This window comes from Pecten maximus, chromosome 19 (genome assembly GCF_902652985.1).
Source record: "Pecten maximus chromosome 19, xPecMax1.1, whole genome shotgun sequence".
NCBI lineage: Eukaryota > Metazoa > Mollusca > Bivalvia > Pectinida > Pectinidae > Pecten > Pecten maximus.
Window position 1 is genome coordinate 26,741,877 of NC_047033.1, and position 27,065 is coordinate 26,768,941.

Below are 27,065 nucleotides of genomic sequence, written 5' to 3' on the forward strand. Positions count from 1 at the left end.
AGGTTCAACATATCTTCATGCTGAACTGAAATTTATGAACCCCTTTCCAAGTCGAGATATCATAAATCGTACAATGCCATCATGTTTTAAAGAAAAATATCCTTCTACTAGAGTTATTCTATATTGTACAGAAATTTACACTCAGAGATCTTGTAGTTTAGTTAATCGGAGTCTTACATTTTCAAATTACAAACACCACAATACCCTTAAGTTTCTTGTAGGCATTAGCCCTTCTGGTGTTATAACATTTATATCAGAAGCCTTGGGAGGCAGAGTTTCAGACCGCAAATTAACAGAGGATTCAGGTATTCTTGAACTTTTGGAGCCGTTTGATAGTGTAATGGCCGACAAAGGATTTACTATAGGGGACCTGTTAGAAAAACGCCAGTGTTCTCTAAATATTCCACCATTTCGAGGAAATTCTGACCAGTTTTCTACAACAAAGGTTTTTCAGACTTAAGAAATAGCAAAGCTTAGAATCCATGTTGAGCGAAGTATTGGTCGTGTCAAAAATTTTCATTTATTGGAAGGAGTACTACCCCTTTCACTTGCCCCACTAGCTTCCAAAATTGTTCAAGTCTGTTGCTGGCTCACAAACTTTGATATCCCTCTTGTAGAGGACAAACGGTAATATATTACACTGTGTGAGCTAGTTTATTTGTTTGTGCCATACTGTGTTCAGCATTATCAATACAGGCTCTATATACCGTATATATATATACTTGGGGTTTTTCCCCTCCAGTGACATTTTGAAACATATTGTCATCTGTAGAGTCAGTAATCCTCACTCACTTGAGAATGTGAATGCATGTATAACCAATTTTCATATACCCTTGGTGCACTGTACTGTATTTGACCTAATAAGCACACTGTGCACATAAACAACACAAAAGGGTTGTGCTTATTAACAGTATTAACTAGGGAAGGTTAAATGCCAATAATAAAGGTTGAAAATCAGGACAATCATAGTTATTCTATTTGCAAACCTTTCTATAATTACCTTTTGATGAAAGACTAAAATTTGCATTGGGATGTGTGCTTGTTAGGTTGAACACAGTAATTGTTGCTTTATGAATAATAATGAGGATATATGTGATCCATGAAAAATTTGACAAGCTTTGGCATCATATCACTTACAAAGTCAGCATCAAAGTACACTCTGTCAATGGCAATGTTATCTGAGGATGCCTCAGTCCAAACGACAAAATCACACCAAGGCAAGCCAATAATGGCCATTTCACCCTGCACCTGAGCATAATATTTGTGATTCTTTTTCAATCTTGGCAATTCATCAGAGGATTCCAAACAGAAGCTTTTGCTGTCAATTTCCAGGATGTCCCCAATTTCCATATTGTTTATTTTTCCCCCGTTTAGAGAGAATGGACATTTAATTTCCATCAAACCTTCACCCTCCTTTTCTTTTACCCTTCCATCACTTGAGGCTCCAAGGAATGAATGTGTTGAACACAATGTGAGTCCAATAGGATAGATCTCAACATTGTCGAGTGCTCGTTTAATTTCACCATACTGGACTCTGGCACACCTCTCATGTTCCTGTCCCCATTTGACAGCGTCTGGTAAATTTGCATACCTTTCAAATATAAGATAATCAGAATATCAAATAACGCTAGAGGAGAAGCAAAGTAAATTAAAAATGGTGTATTTTATAACCGATGTAGATTTTGTATGTTTCTATTATTTGTCTGTATACAATGTAGTTTTGTATGGTAACAAATAACTGTTTCCAGGCAAATATTGGATGAAATTTACTTTAATACACTTGACACTTATAATGCTTCAAAAGCCTGCATTGTATTTTTTCATGACAAATCATATTTTATGTGCTTGAAAGTTCTAAGAAAATGCAATTTACTTGTCAAAATTTAAACCTTCCACAATCCGCTTTATCAAGGACACAGGATTTGGCCCCGCATGTAAAACATCTCCAAATATGGAGCTTGTAATCCTCCCTCTGTGAAGAAGTTTCCACATTGGACATAAGCTCTGGCCTTGTGTGTTTTCCTCTATGTATTTGATAAGTTCAATATCAATTGCTGGTGGTGGATCTTCATTAATGAAACAAAAAGGAATGAGTTTCAATAACATCAGTATGAAGTATCATGTTTATCACTTCACATTTTCCATATCTCAAATATACAAAAGTGAAATATTTTCAGTTTTCAGAAATTGATTATCAGTGGTTGGAAAATAGATACAATTATTTGTCATGCAATACCAGATTTATTTTCCAAAATGTTACTTACAGTTGATATCATTAAAGATCATTTGCTCCATTTTTTTCTGAAGTGGATGAATGGATGTTTCCATCTCCACTTCTTGGCAAACATCTAGCACCAGGTCAGGAATGTTCCATAAGTGTGATATTCCTAGTAGCAAACATAATAGATAAATACCAAAAAGTACAACAAATGAAATAATAGTGGGTTTTTTTTATACATGTTAATTCAATAATTAAGAGATATCTTTTTTTAATTGATTAATGACTGCTGCAAATGACAAAGATTGTATAAGTGCTGTGTTCTCAATATAATCAAACTTAAAAGTTTAATTTGGATATTTTTTCTTAAAAATGAACAGGAGGTAATCTTTTTAATGTACCAAAAATGTTTATGAATTGTCAGCACATCATGAACTTTTTATTGACAGACTCCATGCCATTCAATTCATTGCAGTAATTGGGTTTAATCCATTTAAAGAAACACATACCGGGTATTGTTTTTTTTTTTTTTTTTACATAATATACCTGTTTGAGGGAAAATCTCCTTCATTTTCCTCAGCTCCTGTAGGCTTTGATAGAGATCATGTGACCTGTCCTCAGAATGTCTTGGGTCAAAATTGCTCTGAGGTGGTGGTTGGAAGGTTGGTGGAATATTTTTCTGTGTGACTTTTGGCTTAGTCAGCTGAAAGTTACTTAGCGGTTGGGCCTTCACCTGGCTTCTGGGAACGTTCCATGTGCACAGGTTGGAGGTGCAACTGTCTTCTAGACTTGGATGGTTTGGTGTCCGTCCTCCTTGTACCAAAGCAAACAGAAGTCCACCAATGTGGCTACAGGCTTGTGATAATCTGCAATTTACAAATTTAAAAGTTAAAATCCTTTAGCAGTTAATTCTACTTCAGTATTCCAATTTAACTTATATTTTATGACAAATTGCATATATGTATATGTGTCTATTACTAAGAAGTTGAACACTATAGTCTAGTATTTGTACTAATTCAAGCAATACAATGCTATGTGACCAGATATTAAATTCAATTTTGACTTTAAAAATGCAATATTTATCATCATATCACTTACTGCTGTATGTTTTAAGACACCTGTTAAAACTTACACCAAATTGCTTAGAATGTTAAACTCATCTTCATATCCTTGTAATACATCTATAGACTCTACTTCTTATTTATACTGCTTTTTAGATAATGTGATTCAATAAGTTTGATTTTATTCATTTGTGCTTTATTAAGCATTCAGTATATTGTTCAGGGTTATATTATTCTCTAGAACAAATAAATTGACACAAATTGATATAGACTTCTGTTTCATTGAAATATGCATGCATAGTAACATTAAATCTGGTTTTAATAGAAACCATGTATATCTACTTGAGAAAGACAATAATATAACTACCCAATTGGGCACTGGCAGTAGGCATATTCCAATCTGTCATTGTCAGGCGAAAGGGATGCGCAGACATACATTTGGTAACAATACTTTTTCATAGAAGCTTGGCATGTTGCCCTGACATATACAATAGATTCGTCAATCTGAAAAAAAAAGAAAAACTATAATCTTGTACAACACATACTGTACTGTATTAAACCTTAAAAGTAAAACGGTGGAAACCAACATTTTACTAATTTTGAAATAAATTGAATGGATCGATGATATAGATCGACTGATAAGAAGAAAAAATACTAAATTTTCGTTATGTATACTGTATTAAGTATGTGATTTCATAACGTACCTGGGCTACGGAAATGCCTTGAATATCGCCAGCATCATGGTGTTTGGTTGCTCTATCTAAACCTCTGAAGTTGTTAACGGAACCACCGGAATCAGTTGGGCGCAAAATGATGAAATCATATATGTCATTGAACTTGACTTTTGGTAGATTTGTAAAGTCAAACCCGTACGTTACCCGGTTAAAGGGGGTAGATTTTCGTTTACGTTCGGCGAAATCGCAAGTATGCTGGATGTCTGGCTTAAAACTGGTGTTGGAGCCTGAGTATCTAACAATTGTGATACCAGTTCACTCTTCTTTTTCTTTTCTGTGGAGATGTTATTCTCGGCGGCCAATAAACGTAGAGCACCAACGCCGAGCTTGTTTAAACCGTCCCGGTTAGCCATACTCATTCAACGTTGCTAATGTAAACATCGACGATGGAATGCGGAAGCGGAAACCGAGATTACCCACTCAGTGGCGTTTGTGCGCATGTCTACATAAATTATTGAAAGGGTCTATTCGTTTAAAGGAAATGATTTTTCGGAGAAACGTAGTAAAGTTTCGTTAAAAGTGATATATAAATGCAATGAAAGGAAGTAATATTTCAAAACAAAAACAAAAAAAATGCTTTAAAAGGTTCTTTTGAAAAAATAATGGATAACAGAAAAGAAAGTTACATCAGTTTTATTTTTGAAATTTGAAATATGATCAATTTCATAGCTTACAACAAAAATTCCAATGCATGTTCATTTAACATTTTCCTTGCATACGTTGATGTTTGAATCAATAGATAATTCTGAGATATGTTCTATGCTGTATACATTGTTAATTTATTTTTTCCAGAGATATTTCGGGTCAAATTTGAATTTAATTATTATGGTTATCACTGTTATAGGTCGGGGGGGGGGGGGGGATCATATATATTGAAATAATTCAAAATAGGTTTCCTCGATAAAATCATGCTTTTTAGACAAAACGAAGTAACAACAACGTGTTTGCTTCCAAAATTAGTATAGATAACGATTTAAAGCTTTTTCAGCACATCAATTTCCTTTTACAAAATGCATACTTCCCCTTTTAATACAAGTTTTTTCTCATCTTTTGAGCTGTTCAGAGTAGGAATTTAAACCATGTAGTAACTTAGCGATCGGCGACGAAAAAAGAACCTTACTCACCAATACAGGTGTATCTGATCCGTGCATATTTGTAGGTACCAGGACACGGATCTCCGGTCACATTGTTACTGGCTGTCACCAAACAGATGTGTTTATAATTACAGAGGTTTCTGTATCCCTCCAGAGCTACCGAGGAGGAGCAATTGGTGTCTGTCAATGGCCGGTCCATACCCGAACACGTGATTTGATCCTCTCTGCCATAAAATGCTTCCTGGATGTTGATGACTTCTCCAGCAGGGCATTCAATAGCATATCTCTCTCCCTCACAGACGATGACTCCTGTTTGTGTCATATTAAAACGAAAATGCAACAACCTGTTATAGGGAACAACCAACCAATTGAAAAAAAAATAGATTTTTGAAACAGCCCATGTGTATAGAAAGTTGAGCCAAGGATAAAATGTCTGGCAGCCACTGATTGACCAGTATGTTATGAAGCGAGAAAATAGATATGTAGCCTGATAGGTAACTATCATTAAGAAATGTTGATATTAATTTCGTAAGTCCGATTGATTTTTTTCCCAAAGGTTCAGGTAATACCAATTAACAGGTAAACATTTCAGAATTTTTGAGAATTTTTACTGCGCAATTCACCCATTTTCAAAATGGCTACCCTGGAGAAAATTTGAGCTGAAGGACCCAACTTTTTTGTTTGATTAGGTATTATATCAGACCCTAAACTTTTGTTATAAACTATAATTGTCATATTGAATTCAAGAATTTGAATGAAATACTCCAAAACGTTAACACGGGAAAACAATTGGTTGGTTGGTCTCTATAGCAAGCTACCGCATATTACATTTTGTGCCATCCAGCGTCCATGGAAACTAGATGATGGGACCGACTAGCACATTTTCGGATGGAATTCTCATCTTGGAGGAGTTGTAGCAGAATTTAGAGAGGAAGTTAGATTCAGCGGGGATTTATAATGAAAATATGACCCATGTAGAGCCACATGGAGGACCATAGACCAGGGAAGATACGGACATACATTTTGTATTTCAATGGTAGCGGTATATAGCGTGACTCGGGGTCCGGTGTTATGTCTGGTTGTTCTGTTGTCACTACCCCGATTCGGTATTCGGTGATGTGTTTGGTTGTTCTGTTGTCACTACCCCAGCTCAGTGTTTGGTGATATATCTGGTTGTTTTGTTGTCACTAGCCCGCTTCCGTGTCCTGTGTCTATGTTTCGACTCTTTTATCTAAGTTATGGCTCTGATCCTGATTTTGTTCTCGCCCGGCCCTTTTTTCCTTCATTTTTTACAAAAAGTCCAGAAATTAGGGTGTGGAGGAGAAAACATTGAGTTATCTCCCCCTGATATTTATTATATATCTTATTTGTTTATATTTCTGAGTAGCACGATATCTAAACTAGGCTATTAACCAAAAGCCATCACTTTAAATTCAAAGCTTATCAAGATATTAAAATTAACATTTCATAATTAATTCAATTTTAATGCCGTTTTCTCTTAAGAATTTCATCTCCGGTACCGATAGAAAAATTGGCCTACCAGCCTTAGACTTGCAGTCAGGCACTGCATATTTTGATAGCATATCCTATGGTTCTATCCTGTTCCAGAAAAGTTATATTTGAAAAATGTGAAAGATGCTATAGGGAACAACCAACCAATTGAAAAAATAGATTTTTGAAACAGCCCATGTGTATAGAAAGTTGAGCCAAGGATAAAATGTCTGGCAGCCACTGATTGGCCAGTATGTTATGAAGCGAGAAAATAGATATGTAGCTTAATAGGTAACTATCAATAAGAAATGTTAATATTAATTTCGTAAGTCCGATTGATTTTTTTCCTAAAAGTTCAGGTAATAACAATTAACAGGTAAACATTTCAGACATTTGAGAATTTTTACTGCGAAATTCACCCATTTTCAAAATGGCTACCCTGGAGAAAATTTGAGCTTAAGGACCCAACTTTTTTTTTTTTTTTTGAGATTAGGTATTATATCAGACCCTAAACTTGTGTTATAAACCATAATTGTCATATTGAATTCAAGAATTTGAATGAAATACTCCAAAACGTTAACACTAAAGTCTATGGGAAAACAATTGGTTGGTTGGTCTCTTATATATATCTAAAGGTATAAAACATGATATATCTGTTACACTTAGGTATGTTTAGACTTTCTTATTATAATAATGCATACCAATTTTATATTTTATCGGTTTATATCTTACATAAATGATTTCTATTCTAAGCAAACAAATCCTGCACTGCTTACTTCAGCCCCGTACACAGTACAAACAATCAGCATTAGACACTTGATATCCCTGAAACTTAGGGAAACGGAGCAATATATATATTGTACTGTTCATTTTACAAGGTAATCGTTGTGGTAATTTCGGACAGTGATATTAAATCAGTTATTAATTTCATTAAAAGTTTTATAATCGCAGCAGTGATATATTGTTTTTGATTGATATGGATCAACACACTTCATCAAACCAACCCAATTTACTGTTTAATTCAGAGATACAATGACGACGGTGGAGAATCCATTAGGTCTCCATCATGTTCGAATTCTTTTGTAATTCGCCCCTTTAATATACATGTCTGCTGCTATAGTAACATACACTCTGCAAACTCTGGAGCGCTTTTCATTGTCTTCGCCAGTAAGAAATCGTTTGTGACGTCATAATATGGGCAACGGCATTATGTAATGAATCGAAAAAGTCTGCGTCTATTTACATTTGTCCTCTTCATTTTGCCTTTAAAGCACGTTAGAATGTAAGTTTTCTGAGTTATTTGATCAAAAAGTGTCTTTAATTACTTTTATGTAATATGAGCTTTTATGAAACTGGACTCGAAGTATTAAGTTTTCCTTATCAAGACTCGAACATTTTCTCGGACTGGTTTATGATGTAATAACATGAAAGATTACCTCATTTAAGATCCTTTAGATACATTCATTCTACTCACCGTCTATATCACAGCGTGGCCCTATTTTCCCCTCCGGACAGTTGGTGCACACAATTGAGCCGCTTGAGTAGTCACAGTGTCCACCATTACAAGGATCGCCATCACAAGTAACAGAAGCTTTAAAAACAGTAACGTATCAGTACGGAAAGTTATAGCATCAGTACATGACGTCAATAACTGTCTGTACGGTAGGTGATATTGGCAGTACAGCAAGTTTTAATATTTGAATAGTCGATTATAGTGTCAGTTTAAGAAGTTGTTGTATCCTTACACGAGGTTATACTGTCAATACAGGAAATTATAGTGTAAGTAAAGGACGTTATAATCTCATTACAGGGAGTTTGAGTTTCAGAACAGGTAGCTTAAGCGTCAAAACTGTTCGTGATAGTGTAAATAGAGGAAGTTATAGTGTCGGTACATAACGTTATAGTGTCAGTACAGAATGTTATAATGTCATTACACGACGTTATAATGTCAGTACATGAGTTGATAAAGACAGCCAAAGATAGCTTACTTATATTAGCGGAGGTTTTGGTGATAACATTGTCTGTGACGGTAAAATGAAGTTTTGAAGAAAGAAAAACAAAAAAAAACGTTAACTTGAAATCAGATTTCGTTAGAGCAAAATATTTTTTAATGAAGGGAAAATAAGAATTCGAAAAACGATGTTTTAATTCAAAGTATTATCTTTAGAACATTTCATTAGTTGAAAAAATGAATAATTTACATTCGGGAAATATCAGCTTATTGATCGGTTTAATAAATAAAGAATTTCGATAAAAGTAATTATCAATTCATTTAAAGGAAATGATTTTTCGGAGAAACGTAGTAATGTTTCGTTAAAAGTTATATATAAATGCAATGAAAGGAAGTAATATTTCAAAACAAAAACCAAAAAATGCTTTAAAAGTTCTTTTGAAAAAATTATGGATAACAGATCAGAAATTTACATCAGTTTTATTTATGAAAATTGAAATATGATCAATTTCATAGCTTACAACAAAAATTCAAATGCATGTTCATTAAACATTTTCCTTGCATACGTTGAAGTTTGAATCAATAACATATTAAGAATAGATAATCCTGAGATATGTTCTATGCTGTATATATGGTTACTTGACTTTCTCCGAAGATATTTCGGGTCAAATTTGAATTTAATCATTATGGTTATCACTGTTATAGGTCGTGGGGGGAATCATATATATTGAAATAATTCAAAATAGGTTTCCTCGATAAAATCATGCTTTTTAGACAAAACGAAGTAACAACAACGTGTTTGCTTCCAAAATTAGGATAGATAACGATTTAAGCTTTTTTTAGCACATCAATTTCCTTTTACAAAATGCATGCTTCCCCTCTTAATACAAGTTTTTTCTCATCTTTTCAGCTGTTCATAGTAGGAATTTAAACCATGAAGTAACTTAGCGATCGGCGACGAACAAAGAACCTTACTCACCAATACAGGTATATCTGATCCGTGCATATTTGTAGGTACCAGGACACGGATCTCCGGTCACTCTGTTACTGGCTGTCACCAAACAGATGTGTTTATAATTACAGAGGTTTCTGTATCTCTCCAGAGCTACCGAGGAGGAGCAATTGGTGTCTGTCAATGGCTGATTCATACCCGAACACGTGATTTGATCCTTTCTGCCATAGAATGCTTCCTGAATGTTGATGACTTCTCCAGAAGGGCATTCAATAGTATATCTCTCTCTCTCACAGATGATGACTCCTGTATGTGTCATAACAAAACGAAAGTGCAACAACCTGTTATAGATATCTAAAATTATAAAACATGATATATCTGTTACACTTAGGTATGTTTAGACTTTCTTATTATAATAATGCATACCGATTATACATTTTATCGATTTATATCTTACATGAATGATTTCTATTCTAAGCAAACAAATCCTGCACTGCTTACTTCAGCCCCGAACACAGTACATTAGCCATACAACATACAATCTGCATTAGACACTTGATATCCCTGAAACTTAGGGAAACGGAGCGATATATATATTGTACTGTTCATCTTACAAGGTAATCGTTGTGGTAATTTCGGACAGCGATATTAAATCAGTTATTAATTTCATCAAAAGTTATATAACCACAGCAATGATATATTGTTTTTGATTGATATGGATCAACACACTTCATCAAACCAACCCAATTTACTGTTTAATTCAGAGATACAATGACGACCGTGGAGAATCCATTAGGTCTCCATCATGTTCGAATTCTTTTGTAATTCGCCCCTTTAATATACGTCATAATATGGGCAACGGCATTATGTAATGAATCGAAAAAGTCTGCGTCTATTTACATTTGTCCTCTTCATTTTTCCTTTAAAGCACGTTAGAATGTAAGTTTTCTGAGTTATTTGATCAAAAAGTGTCTTTAATTACTTTTATGTAATATGAGCTTTTATGAAACTGGACTCGACGTATTAAGTTTTCCTCGTCAAGACTCGAACAATTTCTCGGACTGGTTTATGATGTAATAACATGAAAGATTACCTCATTTAAGATCCTTTAGATACATTCATCCTACTCACCGTCTATATCACAGCGTGGCCCTATTTTCCCCTCCGGACAGTTGGTGCACACAATTGAGCCGCTTGAGTAGTCACAGTGTCCACCATTACAAGGATCGCCATCACAACTAACAGAAGCTTTAAAAACAGTAACGTATCAGTACGGAAAGTTATAGCATCAGTACATGACGTCAATAACTGTCTGTACGGTAGGTGATATTGGCAGTACAGCAAGTTTTAATATTTGAATAGTCGATTATAGTGTCAGTTTAAGAAGTTGTTGTATCCTTACACGAGGTTATACTGTCAATACAGGAAATTATAGTGTAAGTAAAGGACGTTATAATCTCATTACAGGGAGTTTGAGTTTCAGAACAGGTAGCTTAAGCGTCAAAACTGTTCGTGATAGTGTAAATAGAGGAAGTTATAGTGTCGGTACATAACGTTATAGTGTCAGTACAGAATGTTATAATGTCATTACACGACGTTATAATGTCAGTACATGAGTTGATAAAGACAGCCAAAGATAGCTTACTTATATTAGTGGAGGTTTTGGTGATAACATTGTCTGTGACGGTAAAATGAAGTTTTGAAGAAAGAAAAACAAAAAAAAAAACGTTAACTTGAAATCAGATTTCGTTAGAGCAAAATATTTTTTAATGAAGGGAAAATAAGAATTCGAAAAACGATGTTTTAATTCAAAGTATTATCTTTAGAACATTTCATTAGTTGAAAAAATGAATAATTTACATTCGGGAAATATCAGCTTATTGATCGGTTTAATAAATAAAGAATTTCGATAAAAGTAATTATCAATTCATTTAAAGGAAATGATTTTTCGGAGAAACGTAGTAATGTTTCGTTAAAAGTTATATATAAATGCAATGAAAGGAAGTAATATTTCAAAACAAAAACCAAAAAATGCTTTAAAAGTTCTTTTGAAAAATTTATGGATAACAGATCAGAAATTTACATCAGTTTTATTTATGAAAATTGAAATATGATCAATTTCATAGCTTACAACAAAAATTCAAATGCATGTTCATTAAACATTTTCCTTGCATACGTTGATGTTTGAATCAATAACATATTAAGAATAGATAATCCTGAGATATGTTCTATGCTGTATATATGGTTACTTGACTTTCTCCGAAGATATTTCGGGTCAAATTTGAATTTAATCATTATGGTTATCACTGTTATAGGTCGTGGGGGAATCATATATATTGAAATAATTCAAAATAGGTTTCCTCGATAAAATCATGCTTTTTAGACAAAACGAAGTAACAACAACGTGTTTGCTTCCAAAATTAGGATAGATACCGATTTAAGCTTTTTTTAGCACATCAATTTCCTTTTATAAAATGCATGCTTCCCCTCTTAATACAAGTTTTTTCTCATCTTTTCAGCTGTTCATAGTAGGAATTTAAACCATGAAGTAACTTAGCGATCGGCGACGAACAAAGAACCTTACTCACCAATACAGGTATATCTGATCCGTGCATATTTGTAGGTACCAGGACACGGATCTCCGGTCACTCTGTTACTGGCTGTCACCAAACAGATGTGTTTATAATTACAGAGGTTTCTGTATCTCTCCAGAGCTACCGAGGAGGAGCAATTGGTGTCTGTCAATGGCTGATTCATACCCGAACACGTGATTTGATCCTTTCTGCCATAGAATGCTTCCTGAATGTTGATGACTTCTCCAGAAGGGCATTCAATAGTATATCTCTCTCTCTCACAGATGATGACTCCTGTATGTGTCATAATAAAACGAAAGTGCAACAACCTGTTATAGATATCTAAAGTTATAAAACATGATATATCTGTTACACTTAGGTATGTTTAGACTTTCTTATTATAATAATGCATACCGATTATACATTTTATCGATTTATATCTTACATGAATGATTTCTATTCTAAGCAAACAAATCCTGCACTGATTACTTCAGCCCCGAACACAGTACATTAGCCATACAACATACAATCTGCATTAGACACTTGATATCCCTGAAACTTAGGGAAACGGAGCGATATATATATTGTACTGTTCATCTTACAAGGTAATCGTTGTGGTAATTTCGGACAGCGATATTAAATCAGTTATTAATTTCATCAAAAGTTATATAACCACAGCAATGATATATTGTTGTTGATTGATATGGATCAACACACTTCATCAAACCAACCCAATTTACTGTTTAATTCAGAGATACAATGACGACCGTGGAGAATCCATTAGGTCTCCATCATGTTCGAATTCTTTTGTAATTCGCCCCTTTAATATACGTCATAATATGGGCAACGGCATTATGTAATGAATCGAAAAAGTCTGCGTCTATTTACATTTGTCCTCTTCATTTTTCCTTTAAAGCACGTTAGAATGTAAGTTTTCTGAGTTATTTGATCAAAAAGTGTCTTTAATTACTTTTATGTAATATGAGCTTTTATGAAACTGGACTCGACGTATTAAGTTTTCCTCGTCAAGACTCGAACAATTTCTCGGACTGGTTTATGATGTAATAACATGAAAGATTACCTCATTTAAGATCCTTTAGATACATTCATTCTACTCACCGTCTATATCACAGCGTGGCCCTATTTTCCCCTCCGGACAGTTGGTGCACACAATTGAGCCGCTTGAGTAGTCACAGTGTCCACCATTACAAGGATCGCCATCACAACTAACAGAAGCTTTAAAAACAGTAACGTATCAGTACGGAAAGTTATAGCATCAGTACATGACGTCAATAACTGTCTGTACGGTAGGTGATATTGGCAGTACAGCAAGTTTTAATATTTGAATAGTCGATTATAGTGTCAGTTTAAGAAGTTGTTGTATCCTTACACGAGGTTATACTGTCAATACAGGAAATTATAGTGTAAGTAAAGGACTGTTATAATCTCATTACAGGGAGTTTGAGTTTCAGAACAGGTAGCTTAAGCGTCAAAACTGTTCGTGATAGTGTAAATAGAGGAAGTTATAGTGTCGGTACATAACGTTATAGTGTCAGTACAGAATGTTATAATGTCATTACACGACGTTATAATGTCAGTACATGAGTTGATAAAGACAGCCAAAGATAGCTTACTTATATTAGTGGAGGTTTTGGTGATAACATTGTCTGTGACGGTAAAATGAAGTTTTGAAGAAAGAAAAACAAAAAAAAAACGTTAACTTGAAATCAGATTTCGTTAGAGCAAAATATTTTTTAATGAAGGGAAAATAAGAATTCGAAAAACGATGTTTTAATTCAAAGTATTATCTTTAGAACATTTCATTAGTTGAAAAAATGAATAATTTACATTCGGGAAATATCAGCTTATTGATCGGTTTAATAAATAAAGAATTTCGATAAAAGTAATTATCAATTCATTTAAAGGAAATGATTTTTCGGAGAAACGTAGTAATGTTTCGTTAAAAGTTATATATAAATGCAATGAAAGGAAGTAATATTTCAAAACAAAAACCAAAAAAATGCTTTAAAAGTTCTTTTGAAAAAATTATGGATAACAGATCAGAAATTTACATCAGTTTTATTTATGAAAATTGAAATATGATCAATTTCATAGCTTACAACAAAAATTCAAATGCATGTTCATTAAACATTTTCCTTGCATACGTTGATGTTTGAATCAATAACATATTAAGAATAGATAATCCTGAGATATGTTCTATGCTGTATATATGGTTACTTGACTTTCTCCGAAGATATTTCGGGTCAAATTTGAATTTAATCATTATGGTTATCACTGTTATAGGTCGTGGGGGGAATCATATATATTGAAATAATTCAAAATAGGTTTCCTCGATAAAATCATGCTTTTTAGACAAAACGAAGTAACAACAACGTGTTTGCTTCCAAAATTAGGATAGATAACGATTTAAGCTTTTTTTAGCACATCAATTTCCTTTTACAAAATGCATGCTTCCCCTCTTAATACAAGTTTTTTCTCATCTTTTCAGCTGTTCATAGTAGGAATTTAAACCATGAAGTAACTTAGCGATCGGCGACGAACAAAGAACCTTACTCACCAATACAGGTATATCTGATCCGTGCATATTTGTAGGTACCAGGACACGGATCTCCGGTCACTCTGTTACTGGCTGTCACCAAACAGATGTGTTTATAATTACAGAGGTTTCTGTATCTCTCCAGAGCTACCGAGGAGGAGCAATTGGTGTCTGTCAATGGCTGATTCATACCCGAACACGTGATTTGATCCTTTCTGCCATAGAATGCTTCCTGAATGTTGATGACTTCTCCAGAAGGGCATTCAATAGTATATCTCTCTCTCTCACAGATGATGACTCCTGTATGTGTCATAATAAAACGAAAGTGCAACAACCTGTTATAGATATCTAAAGTTATAAAACATGATATATCTGTTACACTTAGGTATGTTTAGACTTTCTTATTATAATAATGCATACCGATTATACATTTTATCGATTTATATCTTACATGAATGATTTCTATTCTAAGCAAACAAATCCTGCACTGCTTACTTCAGCCCCGAACACAGTACATTAGCCATACAACATACAATCTGCATTAGACACTTGATATCCCTGAAACTTAGGGAAACGGAGCGATATATATATTGTACTGTTCATCTTACAAGGTAATCGTTGTGGTAATTTCGGACAGCGATATTAAATCAGTTATTAATTTCATCAAAAGTTATATAACCACAGCAATGATATATTGTTTTTGATTGATATGGATCAACACACTTCATCAAACCAACCCAATTTACTGTTTAATTCAGAGATACAATGACGACCGTGGAGAATCCATTAGGTCTCCATCATGTTCGAATTCTTTTGTAATTCGCCCCTTTAATATACGTCATAATATGGGCAACGGCATTATGTAATGAATCGAAAAAGTCTGCGTCTATTTACATTTGTCCTCTTCATTTTTCCTTTAAAGCACGTTAGAATGTAAGTTTTCTGAGTTATTTGATCAAAAAGTGTCTTTAATTACTTTTATGTAATATGAGCTTTTATGAAACTGGACTCGACGTATTAAGTTTTCCTCGTCAAGACTCGAACAATTTCTCGGACTGGTTTATGATGTAATAACATGAAAGATTACCTCATTTAAGATCCTTTAGATACATTCATTCTACTCACCGTCTATATCACAGCGTGGCCCTATTTTCCCCTCCGGACAGTTGGTGCACACAATTGAGCCGCTTGAGTAGTCACAGTGTCCACCATTACAAGGATCGCCATCACAACTAACAGAAGCTTTAAAAACAGTAACGTATCAGTACGGAAAGTTATAGCATCAGTACATGACGTCAATAACTGTCTGTACGGTAGGTGATATTGGCAGTACAGCAAGTTTTAATATTTGAATAGTCGATTATAGTGTCAGTTTAAGAAGTTGTTGTATCCTTACACGAGGTTATACTGTCAATACAGGAAATTATAGTGTAAGTAAAGGACGTTATAATCTCATTACAGGGAGTTTGAGTTTCAGAACAGGTAGCTTAAGCGTCAAAACTGTTCGTGATAGTGTAAATAGAGGAAGTTATAGTGTCGGTACATAACGTTATAGTGTCAGTACAGAATGTTATAATGTCATTACACGACGTTATAATGTCAGTACATGAGTTGATAAAGACAGCCAAAGATAGCTTACTTATATTAGTGGAGGTTTTGGTGATAACATTGTCTGTGACGGTAAAATGAAGTTTTGAAGAAAGAAAAACAAAAAAAAAACGTTAACTTGAAATCAGATTTCGTTAGAGCAAAATATTTTTTAATGAAGGGAAAATAAGAATTCGAAAAACGATGTTTTAATTCAAAGTATTATCTTTAGAACATTTCATTAGTTGAAAAAATGAATAATTTACATTCGGGAAATATCAGCTTATTGATCGGTTTAATAAATAAAGAATTTCGATAAAAGTAATTATCAATTCATTTAAAGGAAATGATTTTTCGGAGAAAGGTAGTAATGTTTCGTTAAAAGTTATATATAAATGCAATGAAAGGAAGTAATATTTCAAAACAAAAACCAAAAAATGCTTTAAAAGTTCTTTTGAAAAAATTATGGATAACAGATCAGAAATTTACATCAGTTTTATTTATGAAAATTGAAATATGATCAATTTCATAGCTTACAACAAAAATTCAAATGCATGTTCATTAAACATTTTCCTTGCATACGTTGATGTTTGAATCAATAACATATTAAGAATAGATAATCCTGAGATATGTTCTATGCTGTATATATGGTTACTTGATTTTCTCCGAAGATATTTCGGGTCAAATTTGAATTTAATCATTATGGTTATCACTGTTATAGGTCGTGGGGGGAATCATATATATTGAAATAATTCAAAATAGGTTTCCTCGATAAAATCATGCTTTTTAGACAAAACGAAGTAACAACAACGTGTTTGCTTCCAAAATTAGGATAGATACCGATTTAAGCTTTTTTTAGCACATCAATTTCCTTTTATAAAATGCATGCTTCCCCTCTTAATACAAGTTTTTTCTCATCTTTTCAGCTGTTCATAGTAGGAATTTAAACCATGAAGTAACTTAGCGATCGGCGACGAACAAAGAACCTTACTCACCAATACAGGTATATCTGATCCGTGCATATTTGTAGGTACCAGGACACGGATCTCCGGTCACTCTGTTACTGGCTGTCACCAAACAGATGTGTTTATAATTACAGAGGTTTCTGTATCTCTCCAGAGCTACCGAGGAGGAGCAATTGGTGTCTGTCAATGGCTGATTCATACCCGAACACGTGATTTGATCCTTTCTGCCATAGAATGCTTCCTGAATGTTGATGACTTCTCCAGAAGGGCATTCAATAGTATATCTCTCTCTCTCACAGATGATGACTCCTGTATGTGTCATAATAAAACGAAAGTGCAACAACCTGTTATAGATATCTAAAGTTATAAAACATGATATATCTGTTACACTTAGGTATGTTTAGACTTTCTTATTATAATAATGCATACCGATTATACATTTTATCGATTTATATCTTACATGAATGATTTCTATTCTAAGCAAACAAATCCTGCACTGCTTACTTCAGCCCCGAACACAGTACATTAGCCATACAACATACAATCTGCATTAGACACTTGATATCCCTGAAACTTAGGGAAACGGAGCGATATATATATTGTACTGTTCATCTTACAAGGTAATCGTTGTGGTAATTTCGGACAGCGATATTAAATCAGTTATTAATTTCATCAAAAGTTATATAACCACAGCAATGATATATTGTTGTTGATTGATATGGATCAACACACTTCATCAAACCAACCCAATTTACTGTTTAATTCAGAGATACAATGACGACCGTGGAGAATCCATTAGGTCTCCATCATGTTCGAATTCTTTTGTAATTCGCCCCTTTAATATACGTCATAATATGGGCAACGGCATTATGTAATGAATCGAAAAAGTCTGCGTCTATTTACATTTGTCCTCTTCATTTTTCCTTTAAAGCACGTTAGAATGTAAGTTTTCTGAGTTATTTGATCAAAAAGTGTCTTTAATTACTTTTATGTAATATGAGCTTTTATGAAACTGGACTCGAAGTATTAAGTTTTCCTCGTCAAGACTCGAACAATTTCTCGGACTGGTTTATGATGTAATAACATGAAAGATTACCTCATTTAAGATCCTTTAGATACATTCATTCTACTCACCGTCTATATCACAGCGTGGCCCTATTTTCCCCTCCGGACAGTTGGTGCACACAATTGAGCCGCTTGAGTAGTCACAGTGTCCACCATTACAAGGATCGCCATCACAACTAACAGAAGCTTTAAAAACAGTAACGTATCAGTACGGAAAGTTATAGCATCAGTACATGACGTCAATAACTGTCTGTACGGTAGGTGATATTGGCAGTACAGCAAGTTTTAATATTTGAATAGTCGATTATAGTGTCAGTTTAAGAAGTTGTTGTATCCTTACACGAGGTTATACTGTCAATACAGGAAATTATAGTGTAAGTAAAGGACGTTATAATCTCATTACAGGGAGTTTGAGTTTCAGAACAGGTAGCTTAAGCGTCAAAACTGTTCGTGATAGTGTAAATAGAGGAAGTTATAGTGTCGGTACATAACGTTATAGTGTCAGTACAGAATGTTATAATGTCATTACACGACGTTATAATGTCAGTACATGAGTTGATAAAGACAGCCAAAGATAGCTTACTTATATTAGTGGAGGTTTTGGTGATAACATTGTCTGTGACGGTAAAATGAAGTTTTGAAGAAAGAAAAACAAAAAAAAAACGTTAACTTGAAATCAGATTTCGTTAGAGCAAAATATTTTTTAATGAAGGGAAAATAAGAATTCGAAAAACGATGTTTTAATTCAAAGTATTATCTTTAGAACATTTCATTAGTTGAAAAAATGAATAATTTACATTCGGGAAATATCAGCTTATTGATCGGTTTAATAAATAAAGAATTTCGATAAAAGTAATTATCAATTCATTTAAAGGAAATGATTTTTCGGAGAAACGTAGTAATGTTTCGTTAAAAGTTATATATAAATGCAATGAAAGGAAGTAATATTTCAAAACAAAAACCAAAAAAATGCTTTAAAAGTTCTTTTGAAAAAATTATGGATAACAGATCAGAAATTTACATCAGTTTTATTTATGAAAATTGAAATATGATCAATTTCATAGCTTACAACAAAAATTCAAATGCATGTTCATTAAACATTTTCCTTGCATACGTTGATGTTTGAATCAATAACATATTAAGAATAGATAATCCTGAGATATGTTCTATGCTGTATATATGGTTACTTGACTTTCTCCGAAGATATTTCGGGTCAAATTTGAATTTAATCATTATGGTTATCACTGTTATAGGTCGTGGGGGGAATCATATATATTGAAATAATTCAAAATAGGTTTCCTCGATAAAATCATGCTTTTTAGACAAAACGAAGTAACAACAACGTGTTTGCTTCCAAAATTAGGATAGATAACGATTTAAGCTTTTTTTAGCACATCAATTTCCTTTTACAAAATGCATGCTTCCCCTCTTAATACAAGTTTTTTCTCATCTTTTCAGCTGTTCATAGTAGGAATTTAAACCATGAAGTAACTTAGCGATCGGCGACGAACAAAGAACCTTACTCACCAATACAGGTATATCTGATCCGTGCATATTTGTAGGTACCAGGACACGGATCTCCGGTCACTCTGTTACTGGCTGTCACCAAACAGATGTGTTTATAATTACAGAGGTTTCTGTATCTCTCCAGAGCTACCGAGGAGGAGCAATTGGTGTCTGTCAATGGCTGATTCATACCCGAACACGTGATTTGATCCTTTCTGCCATAGAATGCTTCCTGAATGTTGATGACTTCTCCAGAAGGGCATTCAATAGTATATCTCTCTCTCTCACAGATGATGACTCCTGTATGTGTCATAACAAAACGAAAGTGCAACAACCTGTTATAGATATCTAAAGTTATAAAACATGATATATCTGTTACACTTAGGTATGTTTAGACTTTCTTATTATAATAATGCATACCGATTATACATTTTATCGATTTATATCTTACATGAATGATTTCTATTCTAAGCAAACAAATCCTGCACTGCTTACTTCAGCCCCGAACACAGTACATTAGCCATACAACATACAATCTGCATTAGACACTTGATATCCCTGAAACTTAGGGAAACGGAGCGATATATATATTGTACTGTTCATCTTACAAGGTAATCGTTGTGGTAATTTCGGACAGCGATATTAAATCAGTTATTAATTTCATCAAAAGTTATATAACCACAGCAATGATATATTGTTGTTGATTGATATGGATCAACACACTTCATCAAACCAACCCAATTTACTGTTTAATTCAGAGATACAATGACGACCGTGGAGAATCCATTAGGTCTCCATCATGTTCGAATTCTTTTGTAATTCGCCCCTTTAATATACGTCATAATATGGGCAACGGCATTATGTAATGAATCGAAAAAGTCTGCGTCTATTTACATTTGTCCTCTTCATTTTTCCTTTAAAGCACGTTAGAATGAAAGTTTTCTGAGTTATTTGATCAAAAAGTGTCTTTAATTACTTTTATGTAATATGAGCTTTTATGAAACTGGACTCGAAGTATTAAGTTTTCCTCGTCAAGACTCGAACAATTTCTCGGACTGGTTTATGATGTAATAACATGAAAGATTACCTCATTTAAGATCCTTTAGATACATTCATTCTACTCACCGTCTATATCACAGCGTGGCCCTATTTTCCCCTCCGGACAGTTGGTGCACACAATTGAGCCGCTTGAGTAGTCACAGTGTCCACCATTACAAGGATCGCCATCACAACTAACAGAAGCTTTAAAAACAGTAACGTATCAGTACGGAAAGTTATAGCATCAGTACATGACGTCAATAACTGTCTGTACGGTAGGTGATATTGGCAGTACAGCAAGTTTTAATATTTGAATAGTCGATTATAGTGTCAGTTTAAGAAGTTGTTGTATCCTTACACGAGGTTATACTGTCAATACAGGAAATTATAGTGTAAGTAAAGGACGTTATAATCTCATTACAGGGAGTTTGAGTTTCAGAACAGGTAGCTTAAGCGTCAAAACTGTTCGTGATAGTGTAAATAGAGGAAGTTATAGTGTCGGTACATAACGTTATAGTGTCAGTACAGAATGTTATAATGTCATTACACGACGTTATAATGTCAGTACATGAGTTGATAAAGACAGCCAAAGATAGCTTACTTATATTAGTGGAGGTTTTGGTGATAACATTGTCTGTGACGGTAAAATGAAGTTTTGAAGAAAGAAAAACAAAAAAAAAACGTTAACTTGAAATCAGATTTCGTTAGAGCAAAATATTTTTTAATGAAGGGAAAATAAGAATTCGAAAAACGATGTTTTAATTCAAAGTATTATCTTTAGAACATTTCATTAGTTGAAAAAATGAATAATTTACATTCGGGAAATATCAGCTTATTGATCGGTTTAATAAATAAAGAATTTCGATAAAAGTAATTATCAATTCGTTTAAAGGAAATGATTTTTCGGAGAAACGTAGTAATGTTTCGTTAAAAGTTATATATAAATGCAATGAAAGGAAGTAATATTTCAAAACAAAAACCAAAAAATGCTTTAAAAGTTCTTTTGAAAAAATTATGGATAACAGATCAGAAATTTACATCAGTTTTATTTATGAAAATTGAAATATGATCAATTTCATAGCTGACAACAAAAATTCAAATGCATGTCCATTAAACATTTTCCTTGCATACGTTGATGTTTGAATCAATAACATATTAAGAATAGATAATCCTGAGATATGTTCTATGCTGTATATATGGTTACTTGACTTTCTCCGAAGATATTTCGGGTCAAATTTGAATTTAATCATTATGGTTATCACTGTTATAGGTCGTGGGGGGAATCATATATATTGAAATAATTCAAAATAGGTTTCCTCGATAAAATCATGCTTTTTAGACAAAACGAAGTAACAACAACGTGTTTGCTTCCAAAATTAGGATAGATAACGATTTAAGCTTTTTTTAGCACATCAATTTCCTTTTACAAAATGCATGCTTCCCCTCTTAATACAAGTTTTTTCTCATCTTTTCAGCTGTTCATAGTAGGAATTTAAACCATGAAGTAACTTAGCGATCGGCGACGAACAAAGAACCTTACTCACCAATACAGGTATATCTGATCCGTGCATATTTGTAGGTACCAGGACACGGATCTCCGGTCACTCTGTTACTGGCTGTCACCAAACAGATGTGTTTATAATTACAGAGGTTTCTGTATCTCTCCAGAGCTACCGAGGAGGAGCAATTGGTGTCTGTCAATGGCTGATTCATACCCGAACACGTGATTTGATCCTTTCTGCCATAGAATGCTTCCTGAATGTTGATGACTTCTCCAGAAGGGCATTCAATAGTATATCTCTCTCTCTCACAGATGATGACTCCTGTATGTGTCATAACAAAACGAAAGTGCAACAACCTGTTATAGATATCTAAAGTTATAAAACATGATATATCTGTTACACTTAGGTATGTTTAGACTTTCTTATTATAATAATGCATACCGATTATACATTTTATCGATTTATATCTTACATGAATGATTTCTATTCTAAGCAAACAAATCCTGCACTGCTTACTTCAGCCCCGAACACAGTACATTAGCCATACAACATACAATCTGCATTAGACACTTGATATCCCTGAAACTTAGGGAAACGGAGCGATATATATATTGTACTGTTCATCTTACAAGGTAATCGTTGTGGTAATTTCGGACAGCGATATTAAATCAGTTATTAATTTCATCAAAAGTTATATAACCACAGCAATGATATATTGTTGTTGATTGATATGGATCAACACACTTCATCAAACCAACCCAATTTACTGTTTAATTCAGAGATACAATGACGACCGTGGAGAATCCATTAGGTCTCCATCATGTTCGAATTCTTTTGTAATTCGCCCCTTTAATATACGTCATAATATGGGCAACGGCATTATGTAATGAATCGAAAAAGTCTGCGTCTATTTACATTTGTCCTCTTCATTTTTCCTTTAAAGCACGTTAGAATGTAAGTTTTCTGAGTTATTTGATCAAAAAGTGTCTTTAATTACTTTTATGTAATATGAGCTTTTATGAAACTGGACTCGAAGTATTAAGTTTTCCTCGTCAAGACTCGAACAATTTCTCGGACTGGTTTATGATGTAATAACATGAAAGATTACCTCATTTAAGATCCTTTAGATACATTCATTCTACTCACCGTCTATATCACAGCGTGGCCCTATTTTCCCCTCCGGACAGTTGGTGCACACAATTGAGCCGCTTGAGTAGTCACAGTGTCCACCATTACAAGGATCGCCATCACAACTAACAGAAGCTTTAAAAACAGTAACGTATCAGTACGGAAAGTTATAGCATCAGTACATGACGTCAATAACTGTCTGTACGGTAGGTGATATTGGCAGTACAGCAAGTTTTAATATTTGAATAGTCGATTATAGTGTCAGTTTAAGAAGTTGTTGTATCCTTACACGAGGTTATACTGTCAATACAGGAAATTATAGTGTAAGTAAAGGACGTTATAATCTCATTACAGGGAGTTTGAGTTTCAGAACAGGTAGCTTAAGTGTCAAAACTGTTCGTGATAGTGTAAATAGAGGAAGTTATAGTGTCGGTACATAACGTTATAGTGTCAGTACAGAATGTTATAATGCCATTACACGACGTTATAATGTCAGTACATGAGTTGATAAAGACAGCCAACGATAGTTGACTTATATTAGTGGAGGTTTTGTTGATAACATTGTCTGTGACGGTAAAATGAAGTTTTGAAGAAAGAAAAACAAAAAAAAAACGTTAACTTGAAATCAGATTTCGTTAGAGCAAAATATTTTTTAATGAAGGGAAAATAAGAATTCGAAAAACGATGTTTTAATTCAAAGTATTATCTTAAGAACATTTCATTAGTTGAAAAAATGAATAATTTACATTCGGGAAATATCAGCTTATTGATCGGTTTAATAAATAAAGAATTTCGATAAAAGTAATTATCAATTCATTTAAAGGAAATGATTTTTCGGAGAAAGGTAGTAATGTTTCGTTAAAAGTTATATATAAATGCAATGAAAGGAAGTAATATTTCAAAACAAAAACCAAAAAATGCTTTAAAAGTTCTTTTGAAAAAATTATGGATAACAGATCAGAAATTTACATCAGTTTTATTTATGAAAATTGAAATATGATCAATTTCATAGCTTACAACTAAAATTCAAATGCATGTTCATTAAACATTTCCCTTGCATACGTTGATGTTTGAATCAATAACATATTAAGAATAGATATTCCTGAGATATGTTCTATGCTGTATATATGGTTACTTGACTTTTTCCGAAGATATTTCGGGTCAAATTTGAATTTAATCATTATGGTTATCACTGTTATAGGTCGTGGGGGGGGGATCATATATATTGAAATAATTCAAAATAGATTTCCTCGATAAAATCATGCTTTTTAGACAAAACGAAGTAACAACAACGTGTTTGCTTCCAAAATTAGTATAGATAACGATTTAAAGCTTTTTCAGCACATCAATTTCCTTTTACGAAATGCATGCTTCCCCTTTTAATACAAGTTTTTTCTCATCTTTTCAGCTGTTCAGAGTAGGAATTTAAACCATGTAGTAACTTAGCGATCGGCGACGAAAAAATAACCTTACTCACCAATACAGGTGTATCTGATCCGTGCATATTTGTAGGTACCAGGACACGGATCTCCGGTCACACTGTTACTGGCTGTCACCAAACAGATGTGTTTATAATTACAGAGGTTTCTGTATCTCTCCAGAGCTACCGAGGAGGAGCAATTGGTGTCTGTCAATGGCTGATTCATACCCAAACACGTGATTTGATCCTTTCTGCCATAGAATGCTTCCTGAATGTTGATGACTTCTCCAGAAGGGCATTCAATAGTATATCTCTCTCTCTCACAGATGATGACTCCTGTATGTGTCATAATAAAACGAAAGTGCAACAACCTGTTATAGATATCTAAAGTTATAAAACATGATATATCTGTTACACTTAGGTATGTTTAGACTTTCTTATTATAATAATGCATACCGATTTTACATTTTATCGATTTATATCTTACATGAATGATTTCTATTCTAAGCAAACAAATCCTGCACTGCTTACTTCAGTCCCGTACACAGTATACCAAGCAAACAATCAGCATTGGGCACTTGATATCCCCGAAACTTAGGGAAACGGAGCAATATATATATTGTACTGTTCATTTTACAAGGTAATCGTTGTGGTAATTTCGGACAGTGATATTAAATCAGTTATTAATTTCATTAAAAGTTATATAATCACAGCAATGATATGTTATTTTTGATTGATATGGATCAACACACTTCATCAAACCAACCCAATTTACTGTTTAATTCAGAGATACAATGACGACGGTGGAGAATCCATTAGGTCTCCATCATGTTCGAATTCTTTTGTAATTCGCCCCTTTAATATACATGTCTGCTGCTATAGTAACATACACTCTGCAAACTCTGGAGCGCTTTTCATTGTCTTCGCCAGTAAGAAATCGTTTGTGACGTCATAATATGGGCAACTGCATTATGTAATGAATCGAAAAAGTCTGCGTCTATTTACATTTGTCCTCTTCATTTTGCCTTTAAAGCACGTTAGAATGTAAGTTTTCTGAGTTATTTGATCAAAAAGTGTCTTTAATTACTTTTATGTAATATGAGCTTTTATGAAACTGGACTCGAAGTATTAAGTTTTCCTTATCAAGACTCGAACATTTTCTCGGACTGGTTTATGATGTAATAACATGAAAGATTACCTCATTTAAGATCCTTTAGATACATTCATTCTACTCACCGTCTATATCACAGCGTGGCCCTATTTTCCCCTCCGGACAGTTGGTGCACACAATTGAGCCGCTGGAGTAATCACAGTGTCCACCATTACAAAGATCGCCATCACAGCTAACAGAAGCTTTAAAAACAGTAACGTATCAGTACGGAAGTTATAGCATCAGTACATGACGTCAATAACTGTCTGTACAGTAGGTGATATTGGCAGTACAGCAAGTTTTAATATTTGAATAGTCGATTATAGTGTCAGTTTAAGAAGTTGTTGTATCCTTACACGAGGTTATACTGTCAATACAGGAAATTATAGTGTAAGTAAAGGACGTTATAATCTCATTACAGGGAGTTTGAGTTTCAGAACAGGTAGCTTAAGTGTCAAAACTGTTCGTGATAGTGTAAATAGAGGAAGTTATAGTGTCGGTACATAACGTTATAGTGTCAGTACAGAATGTTATAATGTCATTACACGACGTTATAATGTCAGTACATGAGTTGATAAAGACAGCCAAAGATAGCTTACTTATATTAGTGGAGGTTTTGGTGATAACATTGTCTGTGACGGTAAAATGAAGTTTTGAAGAAAGAAAAACAAAAAAAAACGTTAACTTGAAATCAGATTTCGTTAGAGCAAAATATTTTTTAATGAAGGGAAAATAAGAATTCGAAAAACGATGTTTTAATTCAAAGTATTATCTTTAGAACATTTCATTAGTTGAAAAAATGAATAATTTACATTCGGGAAATATCAGCTTATTGATCGGTTTAATAAATAAAGAATTTCGATAAAAGTAATTATCAATTCATTTAAAGGAAATGATTTTTCGGAGAAACGTAGTAATGTTTCGTTAAAAGTTATATATAAATGCAATGAAAGGAAGTAATATTTCAAAACAAAAACCAAAAAATGCTTTAAAAGTTCTTTTGAAAAAATTATGGATAACAGATCAGAAATTTACATCAGTTTTATTTATGAAAATTGAAATATGATCAATTT

General features: G+C 33.6%; 1 protein-coding gene across 2 annotated transcripts in view; it reads right to left on the reverse strand.

Moving 5' to 3' along the window:
* Positions 1-27,065, reverse strand: part of LOC117317555 (multiple epidermal growth factor-like domains protein 6) — an 89,592-nt gene that overhangs the window by 36,985 nt on the left and 25,542 nt on the right. Inside the window, exons 7-22 of one of the 2 annotated variants that reach the window (XM_033872378.1) lie at positions 26,079-26,195; positions 24,900-25,178; positions 23,441-23,557; positions 22,337-22,615; positions 20,880-20,996; positions 19,776-20,054; positions 18,318-18,434; positions 17,214-17,492; positions 15,757-15,873; positions 14,653-14,931; positions 13,194-13,310; positions 12,090-12,368; positions 10,633-10,749; positions 9,529-9,807; positions 8,073-8,189; positions 5,138-5,416 (exon numbers count right to left, since the gene is read on the reverse strand). In XM_033872378.1, coding sequence (XP_033728269.1) covers positions 5,138-5,416; positions 8,073-8,189; positions 9,529-9,807; positions 10,633-10,749; positions 12,090-12,368; positions 13,194-13,310; positions 14,653-14,931; positions 15,757-15,873; positions 17,214-17,492; positions 18,318-18,434; positions 19,776-20,054; positions 20,880-20,996; positions 22,337-22,615; positions 23,441-23,557; positions 24,900-25,178; positions 26,079-26,195 — 3,168 coding nt within the window. The remainder of the gene's footprint in view (positions 1-5,137; positions 5,417-8,072; positions 8,190-9,528; positions 9,808-10,632; positions 10,750-12,089; positions 12,369-13,193; positions 13,311-14,652; positions 14,932-15,756; positions 15,874-17,213; positions 17,493-18,317; positions 18,435-19,775; positions 20,055-20,879; positions 20,997-22,336; positions 22,616-23,440; positions 23,558-24,899; positions 25,179-26,078; positions 26,196-27,065) is intronic. The other variant, XM_033872379.1, reaches the window with a different exon arrangement.